The 20,801-nt window shown below is 39.1% G+C and overlaps 3 protein-coding genes across 3 annotated transcripts; 2 read left to right on the forward strand and 1 right to left on the reverse strand.

Annotated features, from left to right (window-relative positions):
* Positions 1-176: 176 nt before the first annotated feature.
* Positions 177-6,363, forward strand: mep1ba (meprin A subunit beta a). Its single transcript, XM_051655802.1, has 14 exons — positions 177-253; positions 917-935; positions 1,127-1,186; positions 1,291-1,334; positions 1,460-1,538; positions 1,691-1,808; positions 1,995-2,173; positions 2,613-2,831; positions 3,189-3,341; positions 3,774-3,989; positions 4,099-4,566; positions 5,327-5,512; positions 5,681-5,917; positions 6,018-6,363. Coding segments are annotated over exons 1-14 (2,037 nt in total). The 5' UTR covers positions 177-196; the 3' UTR covers positions 6,020-6,363.
* Positions 6,364-6,374: 11 nt separating this feature from the next.
* On the reverse strand, positions 6,375-14,698 carry mcm3l (MCM3 minichromosome maintenance deficient 3 (S. cerevisiae), like). Its single transcript, XM_051655799.1, has 17 exons — positions 14,627-14,698; positions 14,407-14,519; positions 14,050-14,258; positions 13,518-13,648; positions 12,676-12,914; positions 12,493-12,601; positions 12,213-12,366; positions 11,644-11,775; positions 10,440-10,648; positions 10,189-10,363; positions 9,074-9,200; positions 8,774-8,924; positions 7,654-7,794; positions 7,458-7,549; positions 7,235-7,323; positions 7,022-7,097; positions 6,375-6,712 (listed from the first exon to the last, which is right to left on the reverse strand). The coding sequence occupies exons 1-17, from the start codon at positions 14,696-14,698 to the stop codon at positions 6,517-6,519; spliced, it is 2,415 nt and encodes an 804-aa protein (XP_051511759.1). The 3' UTR covers positions 6,375-6,516.
* A 1,124-nt stretch (positions 14,699-15,822) lies between these two features.
* si:ch211-191a24.4 (uncharacterized protein LOC100150331 homolog) lies at positions 15,823-19,536 on the forward strand. The gene is made up of 4 exons (XM_051655813.1): positions 15,823-15,942; positions 17,353-17,491; positions 18,010-18,119; positions 18,858-19,536. Exons 2-4 carry the CDS (start codon positions 17,364-17,366, stop codon positions 19,496-19,498), a joined length of 879 nt encoding a protein of 292 aa, XP_051511773.1. The 5' UTR covers positions 15,823-15,942; positions 17,353-17,363; the 3' UTR covers positions 19,499-19,536.
* The last annotated feature ends 1,265 nt before the right edge of the window (positions 19,537-20,801 follow it).

Genomic DNA, 20,801 nt, shown 5'->3' on the forward strand with positions numbered 1-20,801 from the left:
TTGAGACAGTGAGGTAACAAAGTTACTTTCAACACTTATGCATGACTATTATCATGATGAACATTAGAGTTATAAATAATATCCTATCAGGTGCAGGCTCTTATCAGTGCTAACTAAGCTCTTCTGCTCTATAAATTGGTGCACATATAAAGGTCCACCAAGGTTTTTGAGTTAATGGTACAGAGAATAGGGACTCATGGCATCTCTTCAGACATTTCTCGTTCTGTCCCTATGTGCTACAAGCCTGTGTTTGGTGAGTCCAGAATTCAATGATTTTGTTATAGGGATAGTGGTCATTCAAAACTATTGTTCTGCCCAAAATTCTATTCCAATATAATGCTGTAAAGTTAACATAAGAGATATCAAAGCTAACATAGCATGACATTGCATTTGCTTGTCAGTAACAATGTGCAATATGTGCGCTACATTTAATTTGTAATATTTTTGTGCATTGTCGTGTTGCATTTAATCGCAACACTGCAAAAAGTGGTAGCCTTGAGGAGCTATTTGTACCTGATCTAACCCATGAAATTTGTTTTGTTGGTGTAACATAATTTATTCAGATTGATTCAGTGATACATTCTAAATAAATGCATTTTTAGATTAATGAATAATAAGTTCATTTAGATGTTACCAAAAAAGCACATTTTTAGGTTACCATTTTTTTGGTATTTGGGTGTGCAAATCTTATATTAATTACTGCAATACAGTGCTATGTTACATAATTTGTTAGTGCAAAACTGCAGTTGTATTGAAATGTATTTATCATTTTTGGGTGTGTATTGTACATCCTTTGACCTTGTTATTACAAAATAACAAAGTAGTTGCCAATAATTACAAAACAAAGGCTTATAAGTTAATACTTTGTTGAATTAAATGTGCTCCTTTGACATTTATCAAATGTTTTCTTTCAAAGCCAACATCCTCACTCACAGGTGAGCAACTTTAATCATATCCCATAAATATTTTAATAATCCATACCATTTTCACATGTTTTGATGAGAACAGCTTTTATAGGATTTAATATTCTATCCTCTGGAATTTTTTTATTTTTATATATATATTAATTTATTAATTAACTTATTATTTATTACTTGAAATATTTTTTCTTTTACATTTTTTATAGGCACTACAGAGACTGATGTAGATAATGGAAAAGACCATGATATATTTGATATAAATGAAGGTTTGTGGAAACATCAACATGTTGTGTTAAATATATAGTATAATTTTTAAGACACTATTGTTATTTTATTGCCAGTGACTAGTAACTAATGTCTTGTTCAACAGAGGCAGGGCTTAACCTGTTGGAAGGGGACATGGTGATAGACAAGGTAAGTTCCTCAAAGTTAGTTCAAATGTTCTTCATTATGACTGTCATACTATTTTTCATTCATTTTATTCTGCCTATATGTATATTTACATAAGATGTACATTGTAAAATGTTTGTGGTTAACAGGCACAAAGCAAAAATGGCATTCTGGGTGAAAAGTATCGCTGGCCTACGACTGTGCCGTACGTCTTAGACAATAGCCTTGGTAGGTGAATCTGGAGATTGATGGATTAAATTCAATTGAATTACAACTTTCACCTGACATTCTTATCCTGACTTTTTATCCATTAACCATTGCTCGCTCAACCTGTCTCTCTTTTCCTCACTCTTTCTCTCATTCTTATGTAATTGAAATAGAAATCAGTGCCAAAGGTGTGATACTAAAAGCATTTGAGCAATACAGACTCAAGACTTGCATTGACTTCAAACCCTGGAGTGGAGAGCCAAACTACATTTTTGTATTTAAAGGCAGTGGGTGAGAAAACTGACATCTGAAACATAGGCTGTAATTCAAAGCATTACACTCATCCAACACATCAACATCCTGCACATCACATGCAATCATAAAAATAATTTTTACATATAAATTAATGCATGTAGCTTGGTTCATGTAACATTTATCAAAAAGGTGATATCCAGGATGTTTTTTTCTGTTCCTTAGATGTTACTCTTCGGTGGGGAATCGGCAAGTTGGGAAACAGGAACTGTCAATTGGTGCGAACTGTGATCGTTTAGGAACGGTGGAGCATGAGTTTCTGCATGCTCTGGGTTTCTGGCACGAGCAGTCCAGAGCCGACAGAGATGATTATGTCACAATAGTGTGGGACGAGATTGAAGAGGGTAATAATTGCATTTATCAATGCATGCATTTACTGCAATAATATATGCGATCAAATGATCTTTTTTCCATGTTACATAAATATCATTCTTTCTTGCTTAACTCTTAAAGGAATAGTCCAACCCCCAAAAAATGAAAATCCTGTTATCATTTACTTCCATTCATGTATGACTTCCTCCACAGAACACAAAAGGAGATGTTACATAAAATGTTAGGCACTGACAGTCTCAGTCACCATTTGCTTTGTACACATTGTAGGACAGAAAGTCATACAGTTTCAGAACATCATGGAGTAACGTAAATTATGGCAGAATTGTAATTTTTGGGTGAACTATTCCTTTAAAATCTTATATTGTATATCCTAATAATACAGGCATACAACCTCATTTGTTAATTAACTGCTTACACATTTGCATGTCTCCTGGTTTGTTTCTTACTTAGGTAAAGAGCACAACTTCAAATCATATGATGACACAGTGTCAACCTCACTCGGTGTGCCCTATGACTATGGTTCTGTCATGCACTATAGTAAGACATCCTTCAACAAAGGCGAAGAGCCAACTATTGTTACCAAGATACCAGAATTCTTGGATGTGATTGGCCAACGCATGGAGTTTAGTGATAGTGACCTGCTCAAGCTGAACAGGCTATACAACTGCAGTGAGTTTAATGATTAAACTTTATAACACTTTGTTTTTGGATTAATTTCTGTTTTAGAGCGGTTGACCTGTGGTTCTGTTATCCTTCGTTAATTTTTATCAATATATTGACATTAGTTTGAGAGATAAGATAAAGACTAATTTCTCAAATAAAGCTGATGTGTGCAATTTTTTATGTTAAAATTATTTCTTGCATCTATGCTTAATATGCAGAGACAACTGTAAGTAAGCTATTTGCTGTTTGAAAACAGTGATTATTTTTGCAATTCTATTTGGTGATGCTATAGTGTCACAGAAATTACACATTTCAGCTTTAACTTAGGCTACCCCTCTGACACATCTCTAATTATTCCTCCAGCTACATCCTCAACTTTCCTGGACTCTTGCCACTTTGAGGAACCAAATATCTGTGGTATGATCCAGGGTGAGGGTGGAAATGCCCTGTGGGCTCGTGTACAAATGGTAGAGGGGGGTCCAAAGAACGACTTCACCACTCTGGGTCAATGTCAAGGTATGAATATCACTTTAAAAATGCAAAATAAACACTAACAGTAAATATGGAAGGCATTTCTGAGGAATAAATGTTGTTATTATCTGTCATTTGTTCATTGGTGTACAACCACTGTGGAAAAAGCTGAATAAAAGTTCATCATTCTGCAGCGAATCTAATCAGTATCTTTGGCACAATACATTGTTTGTCTGGCAGACCACTGTTCTTATATTACTTTGGTTTCTTTTATGATGTTATGGCAGAACTTTGGTCTTTGTGATAAACAAATTTTATTGATATACTTTGAAATATTCTTTGCCCTTCTCTAGCCTCTCTGTGAAAGGTTGCTACATGAATTAGGACTCATAATGATCTTTTAAACTCCCATTATTTGGTCCAAGAAGGTCTGAGAAACTGTGAAATTTTGGCTTAATCTAATTAATTCTTCTACAGGGGTTGGGTTCTTCATGCATTTCAGTACAGTCACGGGTAGCCAAGGAGTCAAGGCTTACCTGGAGAGTCGCCTCTTTTACCCTAACAGAGGATTCCAATGTCTGCAGTTCTATCATTACAATAGTGGGGGTGCTGACGACCAGTTAAATATCTGGGTGCGCGAATATACTGAAGAAAACCCCAAAGGAGAACTAAGACTAATTGAGAAGATCAGTGGTAAAAAATCTTAATCTTAAAAACCCAATATTTACCAAAACATTATTTTTTGGTGGATAATTTCTTAGTCTATGTGCATTATGGATAACGCATACTTCATACTATTCAGGTGGACTTAAAGACTCCTGGGAGCTGTACCATGTGACTCTAAATGTCTCTCGAAAATTCAGAGTGGTGTTTGAGGGGGTTAAAGGAAGAGATGCATCAAAGGGGGGGATGTCTCTGGATGACATCAACCTCTCGGAGACACAGTGTCCTCAGCACACCTGGCGTATTCGTGACTTTACCAGTCTTCTTGCTACAACCCCCACTGGTTCCAAAACCTACAGCCCTCGCTTCTTATCCCCAGATGGTTACTCATTCCAGATTGGCTTGTACATTAATGGAATTAAGGATAGCCCAGACAAAATGGCAATTTACTTCCACCTGACTTCTGGACCTTACGATGATAATCTGCAATGGCCATGTCCATGGAGACAGGCATCTATGGAGCTGATGGACCAGAATCCAGATGTCCAACATCGCATGAACAACCTGAGGGCAATTACTACAGATCCAACTAAGACCTCCACAGATTGTAAGATACAAAGAGGCAGTTGGGGAGGGAATGTAATAAAGATTGGGCATTCCGCAGTTGTCAATCAATGGCCCTGTCCCAAATGACACACCTGAAGTGGACTCAGTATGGCAGCTGTAGGAACGGATGTCCCGCATTAGAGTTAATTACCATTTTGATTTGAATTATTTTTTATTATTATTATTGAGAACATGCATGTACATCATCTGGACCAGCCTAAAAAAATGCCGCATTTGTGTGATTTGAGCTATAGAATCCCAATTCATGTTTCATTTTGTTCATTGTTGTCAGAATTTGTTGATTTGAAATGTTTTTGGAATGTGATCTAGACCAACACATTTGGGGATTTGTCTTTCTCCATTTAAGCAAATAGGAGCTGTAATTGCATGACTAGAAAATAGCTGCCCAGAGGCAAATTTCCAAAATGTAGAATGGCAGAGGAAGAGTATTTATATTCATGAGAAAAGCAATACCTGATTGGTTAGAGAAACTATAACCCAATCCCTAACCAATATAGTGCTTTATTCATAAATATGAATGTCTCTTCCCCTCTCATCCTGTGTTGGGGTGTTACAAATATGGCAGCCGAGTGACCCGACTTGCTTTAAAGAGACCGCAAGAGCTAGGGTTTAACTTGGGACAGGGCTAAAAAGACTAGGTTTTGAGCCATTACTGCCAAGCGCTAAATACAGATATCTTCGTTATCAACTCTGGATTAAAGATGTCTTGCAAAATAAATAAATCATCTTTCTTTGTGCAGCTATGGGTAATGTAAAGTATGTCTGGGATGACCCAAGGAAAGTGGGCAGTCTAGTCACTGACACAGATGGCAGTAAATTCTACCGGGGGCCAGGTTACGGCACCAGCAGTTACATCACACACGGTCGTCTGAAGAGTCGAAGCTTCATCAAAGGAGATGATGTCATCTTCCTCTTGTCTCTGGAAGGTTTGTAGTTACAGGAGTTTACACAAGATTTACTTTTGACTTGTGCTAACAAAGTTGTATGGGGAAAGCAAAAATTCTTCACACCTGTTAAATAGCTACAGTACAAATGACAATTCAAGTTAAGTATTATGTGGCTTGTGGTTAATGTTTAAATTCCTTTTTCAATAGATTTGACTGAACTGTTGGACACTCAATCTGGAGAGATTTGGAGACCAGTTAGACACTTGCAGTCAGAGACGGACAACTCTAGTAACAGCTCCACAACAACAGTGGCAATAAGCGCCTTTGTAGCAGTGGCCATGTGCCTGGGTCTTGTTGTGAGTGCATTGTACTATTTGCAGAGAGTACAAAGGAGAAGACAGGTGGAAAGAGACGGAGAGATTGAACCAGAAATGACAGATGGTTGTGAGTATCCATATATCTGATTCCCCCCACCAATAACAATTTAAACACTATGAAAAACAAATGCTTTACACCCTCAAACTTTTTTAAACTTCTCTTACAGAAGACCAAATATCCATTTAAAAGGACAGTGGACTACAAAGAAAGCACTTGCTGTCAAATGCAGAATATGATCAATAGTGCAATGGTAATATCTTGATGTAGTAAGAACCTAGACTAAAATCTACTTAAATGTTAGTTATGGAAACTGCCATACTGTACATTTACTTGGACATACTGAATTACCACTCCTTTTAGTTTTAACAATGACTTAAAATGCCATATGGCAATTCTGTTCCACAGTGGAAAATGGTTTATAAAAAAAAAAAAAAAAAAAAGCTATACTTGCTTTAAATATTTTAATTGATGTATTTATACACTTGAAAATTCCTGCAAACTAAAATTATGTAACCCCCCCCCCAAAAAAAACAATAAAAATTCAACCATAAATGCTCAGTTTATTGATGATTTGTAAGTGTGTAGCAAAGTGCTGGCACATTCACAATAATTGTAATCTACATCTTGAATTTGCATAAGATGCTGTTGACCATCACGCTGCTCCCTCAGATAAGAAACACAACATTCTCCGATACCATGACCTGGTTGTCATCCTGCATGCATTCCAGCAGAAGGTCAACCTCGTCCTGGTCAAACTGCTCATCCTCATCTTTAATGAGAGTCAGAAGCTCTGACACTGCCACAGACTGAGATCTGGTCACCTTAAAGGCCTTCAGTAGAGCAGACTTGAAGACTTTCAATCTAAAAGTGGTCAAAAAGTTTAAAAGGTAACATCAAAAAAAAAAAAAGACCCTCCATACTGGCCCCACTCCCAACTTAAGGCATGGGTTGAGCCAATGTCTGGATGCTTGAGCAGACAAATCGTTGTTTATAATATATAAAACCCCCCCCCCCCCCCCTCTAACTGATCATCCAAAATACTGAATAGAGATCGAAATGGAAGTGCAAACATTGCCTGCCCTCCCCACCCCATGCAGTGCTTCAGTTTAACAAGCAATCAGTATAAATTACAGGCCAGGATCTGACAGAGTGAAAATAATTCTTTTGTACCTGTCCTGACTAATGTCTGCCTTCTTCCTTTGACTGCTCCTCTGAGATGCTGGTCTGCTCTTCTGACTGGACGGAGCTGTCAAAGACACCACCATTATCATATTAGTGATAGAGATTCGAGTATGCATTTAGATGGACCAGAGCCTGCAATGATTTAGCATATACCTACTGAAACGCAAAAAGAATAGACTCTAGGCTTTGCTGGCTACCTACTATTTTCATCTTCTGTGAAGTCATATGGGTCCAAGTCCTCTTCATCTTGGGTCATTTCAACATCATCTTTAGAGATGCGAGAGCGCTTCCTGTAGACAAAGCAAGCTCGTACCCACTACTTCAAACAATCAGTTTTTCTCTGGTTGAATTCCTCTGTAACCATTTTAGCCTCCCTTTCACTTGCACAAATTTACACAAAATATTTTGTAATTCATTTACTGACCTAACATTCCTCTGACTCTCTGTCTCCTGGCTCTGAGAGATGTCTATCTTGGAGTCCTCAGGAACTTTCCTCTTTTTATCCTTCTCTAGAATCTACAAAACCACATCAAATTAGATTCAACCCAGAAACAGAACTGAAATTACAAAACGGTACGATCCGTGATCGAGGACAAGTTCTAAACAAAAGGTTGCATAACCTTTTTGAAATAAGCAAATTGCATGAGTTCCAGTGCAGTCTCCGCATCGCTCAGGTCAATGGTTTTACTCATACGGGCCTTGGCATGGGCTGTAGCCAATCGGATCATGGTCTCCAGAGCTCGAGCAGTCACAGGCATTGTCTGTAGGCATAGACACAGTCTGTCTATACAAAAAGCAAATTCTAAGGTAAAATAATATGATGGAAAATATCACCTGTGTGTCCAAACTTAAAGACCCCATGGAATTTGTGGGTTTTAGTCCATGTCTATTAGTTGAGGCCAACTAGCATTAAGCAGATTTACACATTTTAAATTTCAAGTCTCTGCTTCCTATAAAAGACCAAAAATATTGATCTTGCGCTACATCAGTTTGTCTTATTGAATACTCTTTTTAGAAAGTCCTTCTCTCTAATACCATCTGTAACCAACATGCAAGCAGCAAATCATGTTTTATGCCTGTGATGTAACTAAACCCTATTGCTATTAAGAAGAAAAGGACAAGACTTCCAATGTCCCATGCACAGACTTCCTGTTTTAATAGGAATTACAGCAACACAGGACATGTTAAATAGTAGTATAATGCTGCCTTCACGTGCCATCTGAATTATCGCAAATACGGGTTCCCCACTCGGAAGTTGCACATGAATGACCCCTCAAATCGTAATTACGACTAGGAAATTCTGAGATAATTTTGAAACCCGAGTTTCCGAGATGGGAGTCATAAACTTCCAACATGGCAGAGGAGAGAACAGTTTCTGATGTGAATGACAGGTTTTGCTCATTTTTCTAAATACAGGTAGTTGTTAGCGCTTGCCATTTTGGTCATATTCATTTATGTATATCAGCAACCATTCTATGCATGTTGTACATTTTTACACTGTGAAAACAGCTTGTATTTGACAAATTCCATTATCGTCAGCAAGCTAACAGAGTGATATGAGGAACTTTTATTTTGACACCATAATACACATGTATGAATGAACCTGGCGTCGTCCATGTTTCCTGTTCTTTCTGACAAAGCACGTAAACACGACGTACTCGTAATTACCGATTCAGAAGTAGGATAATTCCAATAGCACATGAAGGCAGCATTAGTAACCATGAACGGAGCTCTACAGACCCTGGCTGAGTCACTGTTGACTTGGTCATGGCTCCTGAGTCTGGAATACTCCTCTGCTATGTAGTCCGATGCCTCCTGTGTCAGGACCGGCTTCACCAGTTTTGCGACATGGATATACTTTCTGATGAACTCCATGGTAACTACCTTCTCCCTTAAGATACATTCACAGAAACCAACCCGTTGGGCTTTTGTGCACTCTTCCAAGAAGATAGTACAGAATTATTGCAGAGAGGCTACATCACACAAATTCTCTATAGCAACTAAAAGGATTGAGACAATCTAAAAGAGACTGAAATGTACTTTTTCTTCCTGTGGCCATGCAGGACATTGTCTTTTTTCTCATAGATTTGTAGCTCCTGCTCAGCTGCATCTGTGATATTTGGGTCCTCTGTGGCAAACACATCCACTGTACTCCCCAGTGGCATTGCTGTTGATAGACAGAATGATAGGGCTTTTTAACTTCAAACCTCAAGTCAAGTTATAACTGACAAAACACACCACTGATTAAAGGTGCACTCAATTGTTAATGTCATCTTGTAACCCATTGTGCAAAGGTGCCTGGATTTATTCCCAGCAAGCTGTAGATGCCCTAACCCCACCCCCATCCCTTATCCCAACAATGGATTTACACTGACACCTAGGGGCATGGATGCAGCATTACTTATAGTTTGCAGTTACTGATACCAATGTATACATGCACCATTCACAGTCAGCCACGATTAATCCATTAGACTTAGAGAAAGTGTCAAATAACAGGGTGGTTACTGATATTAAGCAAATGGATTTAACTGGTTATGTGATCCTAACATGGCATCCCCCATAAGGGGACCCTGTCAAGGTAGAATAAAACAGCTTTTGTAAGGTTACTAAAATGACGGGAGCCTTAATCTCACGTAAGTGCTCAGGATTTTATACATTTGTTACAAAATTACTATTAATTTCTTTAGGACAATAACAAATTTACTGAGTACACCTTTAATCAACTCACAACAATGAATTAACTGATTAACAATTTGTGATAATGTTTGACACTTAAACAGCGTAACTGACAGTTATACTGAATGTCATTTAACGGCATTTTGGGGTCCCAACTTCTTAGCTAAAGAACAATAGACTCATTTAAAAGACAATTTGCTAAAAGTATTAGTCTAGTCATTTTTAATGAAATAAAGCCCCAGGCCGATTATGGATTCAAAAGTATGGATCCGTAAAAGGCAAGGTCATAAACTAGGGATTATTTGTACACTAAACTGTAGGTAACTGGGTAGTTAAATGTTTTGAATGATGTAGTTGGTGGTTACTCCCAGATATTGTGGTCCTCAATTTGTTTTACTTTTAAAGTGGTCAGCCCAAAAGTTAATACATGTATCTCCAGTGTGCTCTTTTTGCTGATGACCACCAGATGGCAGTCTTACCTGCCCCCTCTAGCTCTCCTGGTGCTCGGTAGCGGTGCATACGCAGAACATGCTCTGAGATCTCCCGATCGCTATCTGGATCCATCTGATCCAGAACAATGAAGAGCAGATCAAATCGGGAAAGCAGGGAATCCTGGAGCCCAATGTTCTCCATTGGAGTCTTATACTGGTCATACTGGGTGAGGAATACAGTAAAATTAAACCAAAAAGCTCCTGATAATAGAGAATACCAGCTAATAGATAATATTTACCCTTCCATACACTGGGTTAGCAGCAGCTAGCACACTGCAGCGGGCATTAAGCCTGGCCTGAATCCCAGCCTTGGAAATGGTGACCCTCCCCTGCTCCATCACCTCATGGATGGCTGTTCGGTCCATGTCAGACATCTTATCAAATTCATCAATGCATACCACTCCTCTGTCAGCAAGCACCATTGCTCCTGCCTCCAAGCGACGCTCACCTGTATTAGCCGTCAGGGAAGATTATGGAGGAAGCAAAAATACTATTAGATTATGCAAGTTAGAAAATTGTATAATGTTTGAACGCTGATTTATCAGGTCATTTTTAACTCTCTTGCACATTAGCTGGACCAGCCTGAAAGCATTCTTAACGTGACTTGAGCTGAAGCAGCAACATTTATGATGCTACTATTGTCAGATTTTATTGCAGACTTAACATGTTTTGGAAACGTAATCTTGATAGTTGATTTCGGTCTTTAGCATTCAAGTATTTACTCACCCTCATGTAGTTTCAAACCTCTGTGACTGTCTTCAGTGGAACACAAAAGGAGATAGATTGTCAGAATGAATGAATGACGGTCTCAGACGCCACTGTATGGAAAAAAATGCTTAGATAGTGAATGGTGACTGAGGCCAACATTGTGCGAATATCTCCTTGTGTTCCATGGAAGACAGTCAGTCACAGAGGTTTGAAACTACATGAGGGTGAGTAATTGACAGAATTATCATTTTAGGGTGAACCATTCCTTAAATTAAACATAAGTGTTACTAGAGTTTACGCTGTGTCAGAGAACACTACAAATGTATTGATTTCAGTGGAGATGGTCACTTTGGATGGAGAGGGATAACAAGGGTTTGTGATTGGTCGCATGACGGAGCGTTACCAAGTTGAAAGAATTTAAATGTTTGCTGCAACACACTGATTTAGGCATGCGTTAAACCAATGAGTGTCTCGGAAAGGCTGGACTAATTGTGCTGTACTGGTGACCTTTATCATTTTTCTCTGCCAAGCTAAAAATATTAATTGTAGATGGAGAGCCTGGATAAGGGTTTCATTGTTTACTGGTACATTGTCAAGAAGTATATTTTAGATAACCATCTATATCAGCGATTGCCACTTGCTTTCAAACTGAACCACCTCTTCCCTCAAGTACATGCCTTCCAAAAACACGCATCAAATGTTCCAGAGCTATCCCCAGTGTGCAAGCGCCCATACCAGTCTCTTGATCAGTGGTGACAGCAGCAGTCAGACCCACCCCAGATGAGCCTCTTCCAGTGGTGGGAATCGCCCTTGGTGCCGTGAACAAAACATACCGTAGCAACTGAGACTTCGCCACAGAAGGATCACCTGAAAATAATGAATGAATGAATGAATAAATAATTGCACCCAGAGTCAGACTGTATTGGAAGTATTCTAACTTTAGTCTGTATATGCTAGTGTCATTTTAAATGAGTATATTCTCGCTTCCAGAAATAGACCAAAAATATTGATCAGCCATTCGGCTCTCACTTTATTATGTCCAATGAAATGCTTTCTAGAGCGACAATGTCCCTACTCCTAACACCCCCTACTTATAACTTGCAATAACAAGTAGCATCTTATTCACGGCTGTGACAAACTAAGTGCTATTTAATAAAAAGTGAGACCTTAAATATGTCCCACCCCAACTTATGCTTCAACAGGAAATATGTCAGCACAGGAAAGAAAACTGTACTCATCTAGCCAGTTCAAGGAGATTTAGAGGAGCCAAGTCAGACAGTCAAACATTAAAAACCTAAACAAACCTATGAGCAGAATATTAATGTCTCCTCTAATACGTGTCCCATTCTCCAGATTGGTCTCATTGCCCCCCAGCAGCAGACACAGTATGGCCTTCTTTATGTACTCATGGCCATGGATACTGGGAGCCAAGGAATGACTGAGTTGCTCAAAGACATCCTAAAACATACCAACATTCCTCACTTGCGTAGCACAAATGAAATTGATCAGCTTAGTATAAAGTCTAAACTAACTGCAATAAATAAATCAACTCAGTGACGGTTTTGTCCTCCACCCCCTTCTTACTTTGGAATGAGTTTTGCAGAACTTCTTGATCTTGGCAACATCATCTGCAGAGAAAGTTGGCACGATCTCCTTACTCATAAGTTTCACATTGTTGGCCAACAGGATTGTTCTGTCGAGAATTGGCAGTTAGTCTTGACACAAATGCCCAATCCAGATTACTTGAAAGGGTAGGAATAAACATGCCTGAAGGTCCCCGAGGTGAAGCCACCCTGTTTAGCAGGTAAGCAACGGTAGACTCCTACAACTTGCACACGGTCACCTGGCTTCACCCGGTCAACGAGGTCATCATTTGTGATGATTTCAACAGAGCGTGGCAGCTGTCCTGCAGGGGCTTTCTCTGGCATCTCCTGAATGGTCAACGTTTGGTGATCCTTATAGCAACATAACCCAAACTCTGTCTCTAGTGGATTATTTTCCTCGTCCTACAAAAGCACAGAAAAACAAAACATTTTATGGAGCACAAAATAAAAAGTACAAAACTGTACCTTTTAAGGGCCATCACTGGAGTGGTACCCCTCAAGGGAACCTTTTTTTTGTAACTCTCGTTAGGGTTTACAACTTGTTTGGGTATATACATACTGTAATTGTATACTTCAGGTACTGTGAAGATAGATTTTTGTTGTCAGAGAGACAAATTATGTCCTTGGGGTACAATTATGCACCTAAAATGAATGAATCCATGATTGTATGGTTGGGGGGGGGGGGCTTGGTTTTGCAAAGTAGGACATGCTTCTGGATTAACATCCTTTTTGGTTCTGGAACGATATTCATTTCAACCAATAAGATTTTAGGGATAGGGTGAAGGGTATGGTTAGGGGCTTGAACAACATCATCATCCAATCAGGTTTTAAAAGTAGTTCATTGTTAGCTTTTGTAATATGTTGCTTTGATAGGAATGTTGTTTAAGGACCAACAAATGATGTTGATGGTAAATCATCAACATCATTGGTAAAATCATGGTCACCTTATTGGAGTCTTTGATATTACCAACATCAGACAGTTCTGTTTGTATTGTGGGAACTCACCTTGGTTGGATAGATGGCACTAGATGGAAAAGCATCCAAAGAGGTAAGATCAGTGTATTTTCGCTCCAGGGTTTTCTTGGTAGCTGGACAATAGTGGACACTGCGCATAATCTTAGGTCTGACCAATGAACCTGCCGTCACATCAGATTACAAGTTCTAAGATTTGTGGCCTATATATTTATCCCCTCCATTAAGGTGGAATATGCATACATGGCACATTTTAGGTATAATGTAAGAGTGTATATCCATAACCTAATTATAGTGTTTAGGATTGTAGATTCTGAACACTTGCAGACCCAGGCAGTTTCAAATTTGTTGTAGTGAAAGTGTGGGCAAAACGATTGCAAACTAGCATCACAGTCTGACTTCATTGTGAATATATCCTTATAAATTCAAAGGACACTTGGCATATGGTCAATAGCAAGTTACATTGTATAGAAACTGCAGTGGTGTCAATTTGAATTATGCCATAATTATCAAATGTACTTAAAGTGAGCGATGAAATGTGTTAAAGCTGTAAAATCCCACTTACATTTAGTCACAATACCTTCCACACACACAAGATTTCCAAGAAAACGTGCACTTAGAGTACGAGGAGATACATGTTTGCTTCCAAAGCTGCCCTCAAAACCAACATGAAACTCTTCAAATTGCTTAGCATAAGTGGCATCTATTGAAGCCACAAGGTCTTTCAGGGCTCTCTGGAATGCCACCAACTCAACAAAAGCGTTCTTCAGCAATCTATTGAGAAGAGAGTCAATGAACAGACCATTAATCAGATCAGCGTCAAGTCACGTTTAGGGACAAATTCATAGACAACTTTCATAAATCTGTCAAACTGCGATTAATGTATACAGTATATATTACATTTTCCTAAGAGAACACATACTCTTTAGCTCTTTTTTCACTTTTTCGGCGCAGGTCATTGACGTTCACAATGAGACGACATTGACCTTCAGACACCATACTTCTCACCTTCTCATGATAAATACCCTGGTCTTGCTGTAAATGAAAAAAAAAGACCCACACACCATTCAATGACATTGTAATCAAATCAATAAGGCCCTCCACAGCTCAAATACAGAAAGAGAATAAAAAGAAAAATGTACATCATCATCCAGAAAGTCCAGGTACTCTCTCTGGGACTCTCTCAGCTCATGGTCCTCAAGCCTAGAATCCATATCCACTACACCTGTGTGGTAGGGGGAAAAAAAAAAAATGGTCAAATCATTTGAGGTTTAACATGGAAAATCAAAGACACATATGATACAATCCTTTTACTTTATCTTCTGTCTCCATCAAACAACTGACATTGCAAGGCATCCTCAACTACTTTGTGACCTACATAATACAGACAGGAGTAATAAATATTCATAATTAAGAACATATCTCTTACCCCTGGCCAACGTGCAGTTTCAGGGACCTGAGGAACTAAACCGTAAGGATGTGTTTGTATTTTTTTAGTAAATTGGGAAGAAAAACAGGAGGAAATGCAGTCAGGTGAGGCAAATCACTTATGTTAATTAGGCTCATTAACCTATTCAGAGCATATAACTATTAATTGTACACAGCATATGGTATTTTTGTTCAAAGCTAAAACTGTTGGAAGGAAAGAGGAATTTGACGATCATTCAACTGAGCTCATTGGATCATGAGAATGACAACTAAAGTTTTTTTTTTTTTTTTCTCACAATTGTGAACAGCTTTGCTTTAACACCAAAAAGACTAAGGAAGTGATCAAGCTTTTCAACATGAATGAATGTGGACCTTGTGAAATGCCAAGTCTCATGCAGTGATCTTTTTTTTTTTTTTTCATGCAACCCACACAATATTCAATTATTTTATACTGTAGGCAATATATTTGAGATTTACTTTGTATTAGGACCCATAAATGAAGACATCACAGTGACTTATACTCTGACAATGACTTGTATTGTGATCTAAAAGGTTTTGTGTTTCCTGCTGTGAGATCTTTATGGTTGACACTGACAAAGAGCTGCATAATCTGCATCTAAATGATCTGATTTTCTTTTATTACAACATTCCAGTAGCCTGGGGTCGGGCAACTACAACAGCCCGCTGCTCTTTCTCCTAACATATGTAAAACATTGGATTGAAGCACTGTCTCTGATTCAAAACAGCGTCTGTGGTCGAAGAAAACAAACGATTCAGCGATCAACCGCGACCTTTGCTCGGGTTATCACTGAGAGGATTCCGGACAGTACCCCGGATCCGTTCAAGGGTTGACTCGTCTGTCACGTGCTCCTTTTACCTGCGCCTGAGCCCCACCCATTCTACAGGTGCGGAACAGTAGGAGCGATCATCGCGAGAGTTTACTGAATAGATTCGGTCAAAATCCGTGCGATAAAAGTGGAGTTTCGATTGGGAAAACAAAAACAAATGTGATCGGCGTCCTTTTAAGCAAGTAAGTGGGCTTTATACGGTTTGTTAGAAAGCGTTGTTTTGTGAATCTGCAAATAAAGATGGGCTGTTTCATATTGTTTTGATGAAGTCGTTTGAAACTAGTGACGAGCGAAACTTATAAACCGGTACTTTCAGTGATAGATTGTACGCGACTCTATTATCATTGCAGGGTCAAACGCGCGTCCGTTTTGAGATATAGGCTGTATATTAAATATTTAATTTCTGGAACGATACACATGTCTGTTCGTTAATATTAGTTAGTGTCATGATCTAACAATGAACGATGATTTTTATTACAGCGTCTATTAATCTTGGTTAATGTTATTTATCAAAATATTATTCATTGTTCATGTTTCATTGATTAACTAATATGTAGGCTACAGCGTATGCAACTTTGACTGCATGGGTTCCTTTTAAAAATATTGCACATTTTTCTAAACTATTTATTTCTAAAGCCATCTTTATACTGAGAAGGTGACACTGAAGCTGCATCTGAAGTTGCATTTAGGTGTATTATCAAACTGTTCATTGCTGCTCAGAGAAGGCATAAATGCATTCACACATAAATAATGTTTTGACATTAATGTTTTAAATATAACATTAGATTATTTAATAAATATAGATATGTGAAATTAATGAAAATATGAAATACTTTTAAATATTGATCTAAATTTAAGAAATATATGATATAATGTCAACAGCAAAGTTTAAAGGCTGCTCTGATGCTGCATTTCATTTACACTGAACCAAAGCAGCATCCGAACTAATGATGAGGACAGTAATACTGTTTAATAATGTTTTATTGTGGGAGGCCTGGGAAGCTCAGCGAGTATTGACACTAACTACCACCCCTGGAGTCATGAGTTCAAATCCAGGGTGTGCTGAGTGACTCCAGCCAGGTATCCTAAGCAACCAAATTGGCCCGGTTGCTAGGGAGGGTAGAGTCACATGGGGTAACCTGCTTGTGGTCGCTATAATGTGGTTAGCTTTCGGTGGGGTGTGTGATGAGTTGTGCATGGATGCCACGGAGAATAGTGTAGGCCTCCACGTGCGCTACGTCTCCGCGGTAACGCGCTCAACAAGCCACGTGATAAGATGCGCGGATTGACGGTCTCAGATGCAGAGGCAACTGAGATTCGTCCTCTGCCACCCGGATTGAGGCGAGTCACTACGCCACCACTAGGACTTAAAGCGCATTGGGAATTGGGCATTCCAAATTGGGGAGAAAAGTGGAGAAAAATAAAAAAAATTTTTTTATTGTTATAGATAAAAGTTATTAAAACATGTTACATTTGTATATTGGGGGTCTCTTGGTTGGCTCAGAGTCTGGGTGTGAGATTGTATTCCCCGGGGATTTGAAAACCTTAATATAAATGCAAAACAAACAACAGTATCTTCCTCCTTCCTTAAGTTTATGAAGCAATGAGCCAGCCACCCAGAAACCAGCGTGCACAGAGAGAGAGAAATGGAGGAGACTATAGTGAGAAGAGAGAGAGAGAGCCCCGCAGCCGGCGGGACAGTCCTAATGAGCGACGATCAGAAAGTGAGAGGTGGGTGACATTGCACACTTAAAAAAACAAAAAACACTTAACAGATACAAATTTTACCCAGGAAATGAAGGAAAACTAAACAGAGAGAAGAAAGTTATACTTACTTTCATATGTTATTACCATTGCGGTAACACTTTACAATAAGGTTCCATGTGTTAACATTAGTTAACTACATTAGTTAACATGAACTAACAATGAACAATACTTTTACAGCATTTATTAATCTTGGTTAATGTTAATTTTAACATATGCTAATACTTTATTAAAATCTAAAATTGTATTTGTTATCATTAATGCACAATGGACTAACAATCAACAATTGCATTTTTATTAACTAAGATTAGTAAATGCTGTTAAAAATATATCGTTCATTGTTTGTTCATGATACCTAATGCATTAACTAGTGTTAACGAATGGAACCTTATTGTAAAGTGTCACCACTATTGTTTTCAGTATTTTAGTTTGTAGATGTATGGCTCTGGGAAACCTCAGCAGCAATGGTTTTGTGTCTGATCCAGGTCATCCGGCCAGCCTCCGTACTACCCGAGAGGTTCTCAAAGTAATGCGAGGAGTGCTCCTCGAGAGGAACACAGGGAGTCAAAATGCTCTAACATCTGTTCAAGGAGAGGTAGGCATTCACTGACAGATATAAATGGAAAATGAATGTTGCAATAAAAATATCTTTGCATTATGTATGTTGGAAGTGTACAGGGCCGTAACCACCATAGACATTGCTGGTGACATGTCCCCCACACAATATTAGGATAACTGGTTTTTCATTGGTTGATTCTTACATTATTACATTCAGTTCCCCCCAAATCCTGAATTACATTTATTACATATTTGAACAACTATGTCAAAATGTCTGAAACCCGTTTGAGGGAATTCTCTGAACATGGGTGTTGATTCTTGGATCGTCTTTTCAAACATGCGCACACACACGGGTCTGGTTTCACTCTGGTTTAAATCACACCCTTTGACATAACAACATTGTATTTCTCCCCTTCCTCCTTGTCTAACCGGTTTATCTTTTTAGGCCTGTTGATACCAATCTGTCATGAAGAACCATACATTACTGTTTTCCATCTTGCAAAGATATGCAAAGCTCTGTTTATGTGAGCTCATGTTCTAACATCGTCACATACATTATGTTTGCAGGTGACCTGTATTCACAAAAGTTCTTTCATAGTATATCTTAAACAGAGGACAGTTTGTGTCATTTTTACACTCTCAGTTGCTTACAGACATGTTCATTCTCACACAGTAATATTAGAATGTGTACTTTAAGGGCTCTTATTTAGTAAGTTTCTTTTAGACTAGCTTGCAGATTTTGTAGTAATTGTATGTGTTTGTATGTGTGTTTCAGGTATTGTGTTGATATGCGCTGTCTTGACCAATGCATTAGTGCTTATCTGCGTGGTAGCTGCACATATGGCTCAGTTGGGCATGTCTGCGATGGGCATGGGCGGAACCAGCTTTGTTGACACCATCATCCCCTTCGAGGGGACGGAGCTTCAGCAGGTGCGCGATCTTGACATGCAGTATGGACAAATGAGAGCACCTGGAGTCTACGGAGGTGTGGCCTTCAGCCTTACTTTTGGTGCACTTTCCCTCCTGTTTGTAGTGTCCAGCAGTAAACCCGCCCACCTGCTGCCAAGGAAGCTCCTGATTGGGCAGTTTGCATTCCAGATAATTGGCGCAGTTGCTTACGTGATTGCGGTGGCTTTGTACCTGCACTTAGTGATCTCCGTGAACTCAACCGATGTGTGCATTCGTCGTGAGCGACTTTACGCGCGTAACGGATTTACCTGGATGAACTGCAGTGTAAGTGGTGGGGATGCAGCTGTCGCACTGTTTGGACTCATAACCACAATTTTGTATGCTATTGGGGCCTTTCTAACTGGCCAAACACTCAGAGATGTCAGTCGCTACTTTAAGGAGCGTGACCGCTATGAAATCGAAAGAAGAGAGCAACCCAGACGTGCTCATCCGGATACTTATGTCTGAGCTTTGCAGTGAAAATAAAGACTAATTCAAACCCTCGGGACTGGATGTACATGAACTGTTCTTACATTGTTGTATTTTTTTTTTTTTCACTTTTAAAAACTTTTTGACTGTGACAAAAACAATTTGTTAATGCATATTAGTTTCAGGACAGACCTATATCTAATATAGTTTTGCTGTTAATATAGACAGACACACACAGTGCATTCAGAAAGTATTCAGACCCCTTCATTTTTTTCACATTTTATGTTGCAGCCTTATGCTAAAATGCTTTAAATTTTTCACATCAATCTACTCCCCAGACCCCATAATGACAAAGCAAAAAAACAGATTTTTGATAACTTAGAAAATTTATTAAAAAGAAAAAACTGAAATATCACATTGACAGAAGTATTCAGACCCTTAACTCATTACTTAGTTGAAGCACCTTTAGCAGTGATTACAGCCTTGAGTCTTTTTGGGTATGATGCTGCAAGCTTTGCCCACCTGTATTTGGGGATTTTCTGCCATTCTTCTCTGCAGATCCTCTCAAGCTCTTTCAGGTTGGATGGGGACTTTCGATGAACAGCCATTTTCAGGTCTCTCCAGAGATGTTGCATTGGGTTCAAGTCCAGGCTCTGGCTGGGCCACTTAAGGACATTCACAGAGTTGTCCCTAAGCCACTCTTGCATTGTTTTGTCAGGGTGCTTAGGGTCACTGTCCTGTTGGAAGGTGAACCTTCAGCCCAGTCTGAGGTCCTGAGCGCTCTGGACCATGTTTTCATTAAGGATATCTCTATATTTTGCTGCGTTCAGCTTTCCTTCAACCCTGACCAGTCCCCTAGTCCCTGCCGCTGAAACACCCCCACAGCATGATGCTACCACCACCATGCTTCACCGTTGGGATGGTATTGCACAGGTGATGAACAGTGCCTGGTTTCCTCCAGACATGACACTTGGAATTGAGGCCAAACAGTTCAATCTTCATTTCATTAGACCAAAGAATCTTGTTTCTCAAAGTCTGAGGTCATTTTAGGTGCTTTTTTTGCAAATTCCGATCAGGCTTTCATGTGTCTTGCACTGAGGAGAGGCTTCCGTCTGGCCACTCTGCTATAAAGCCCAGATCGGTGGAGTGTTGCAGATGCAAGCTTCTCCCATCTCTACACATGATCTCTGGAGCTCAACCACAGTGACCATTGGGTTCTTGGTCACCTCTTACCAAGGCTCTTCTCCCCAGATTGCTCAATTTGGCTGGCCGGCCAGCTCTAGGAAGTGTCTTGGTTGTTACAAATTTCTTCCATTTAAGATTTAAGGTGACCGCTGTGTTC

This window comes from Myxocyprinus asiaticus, chromosome 25, assembly GCF_019703515.2.
Source record: "Myxocyprinus asiaticus isolate MX2 ecotype Aquarium Trade chromosome 25, UBuf_Myxa_2, whole genome shotgun sequence".
In the NCBI taxonomy this organism is placed as follows: Eukaryota; Metazoa; Chordata; class Actinopteri; order Cypriniformes; family Catostomidae; genus Myxocyprinus; species Myxocyprinus asiaticus.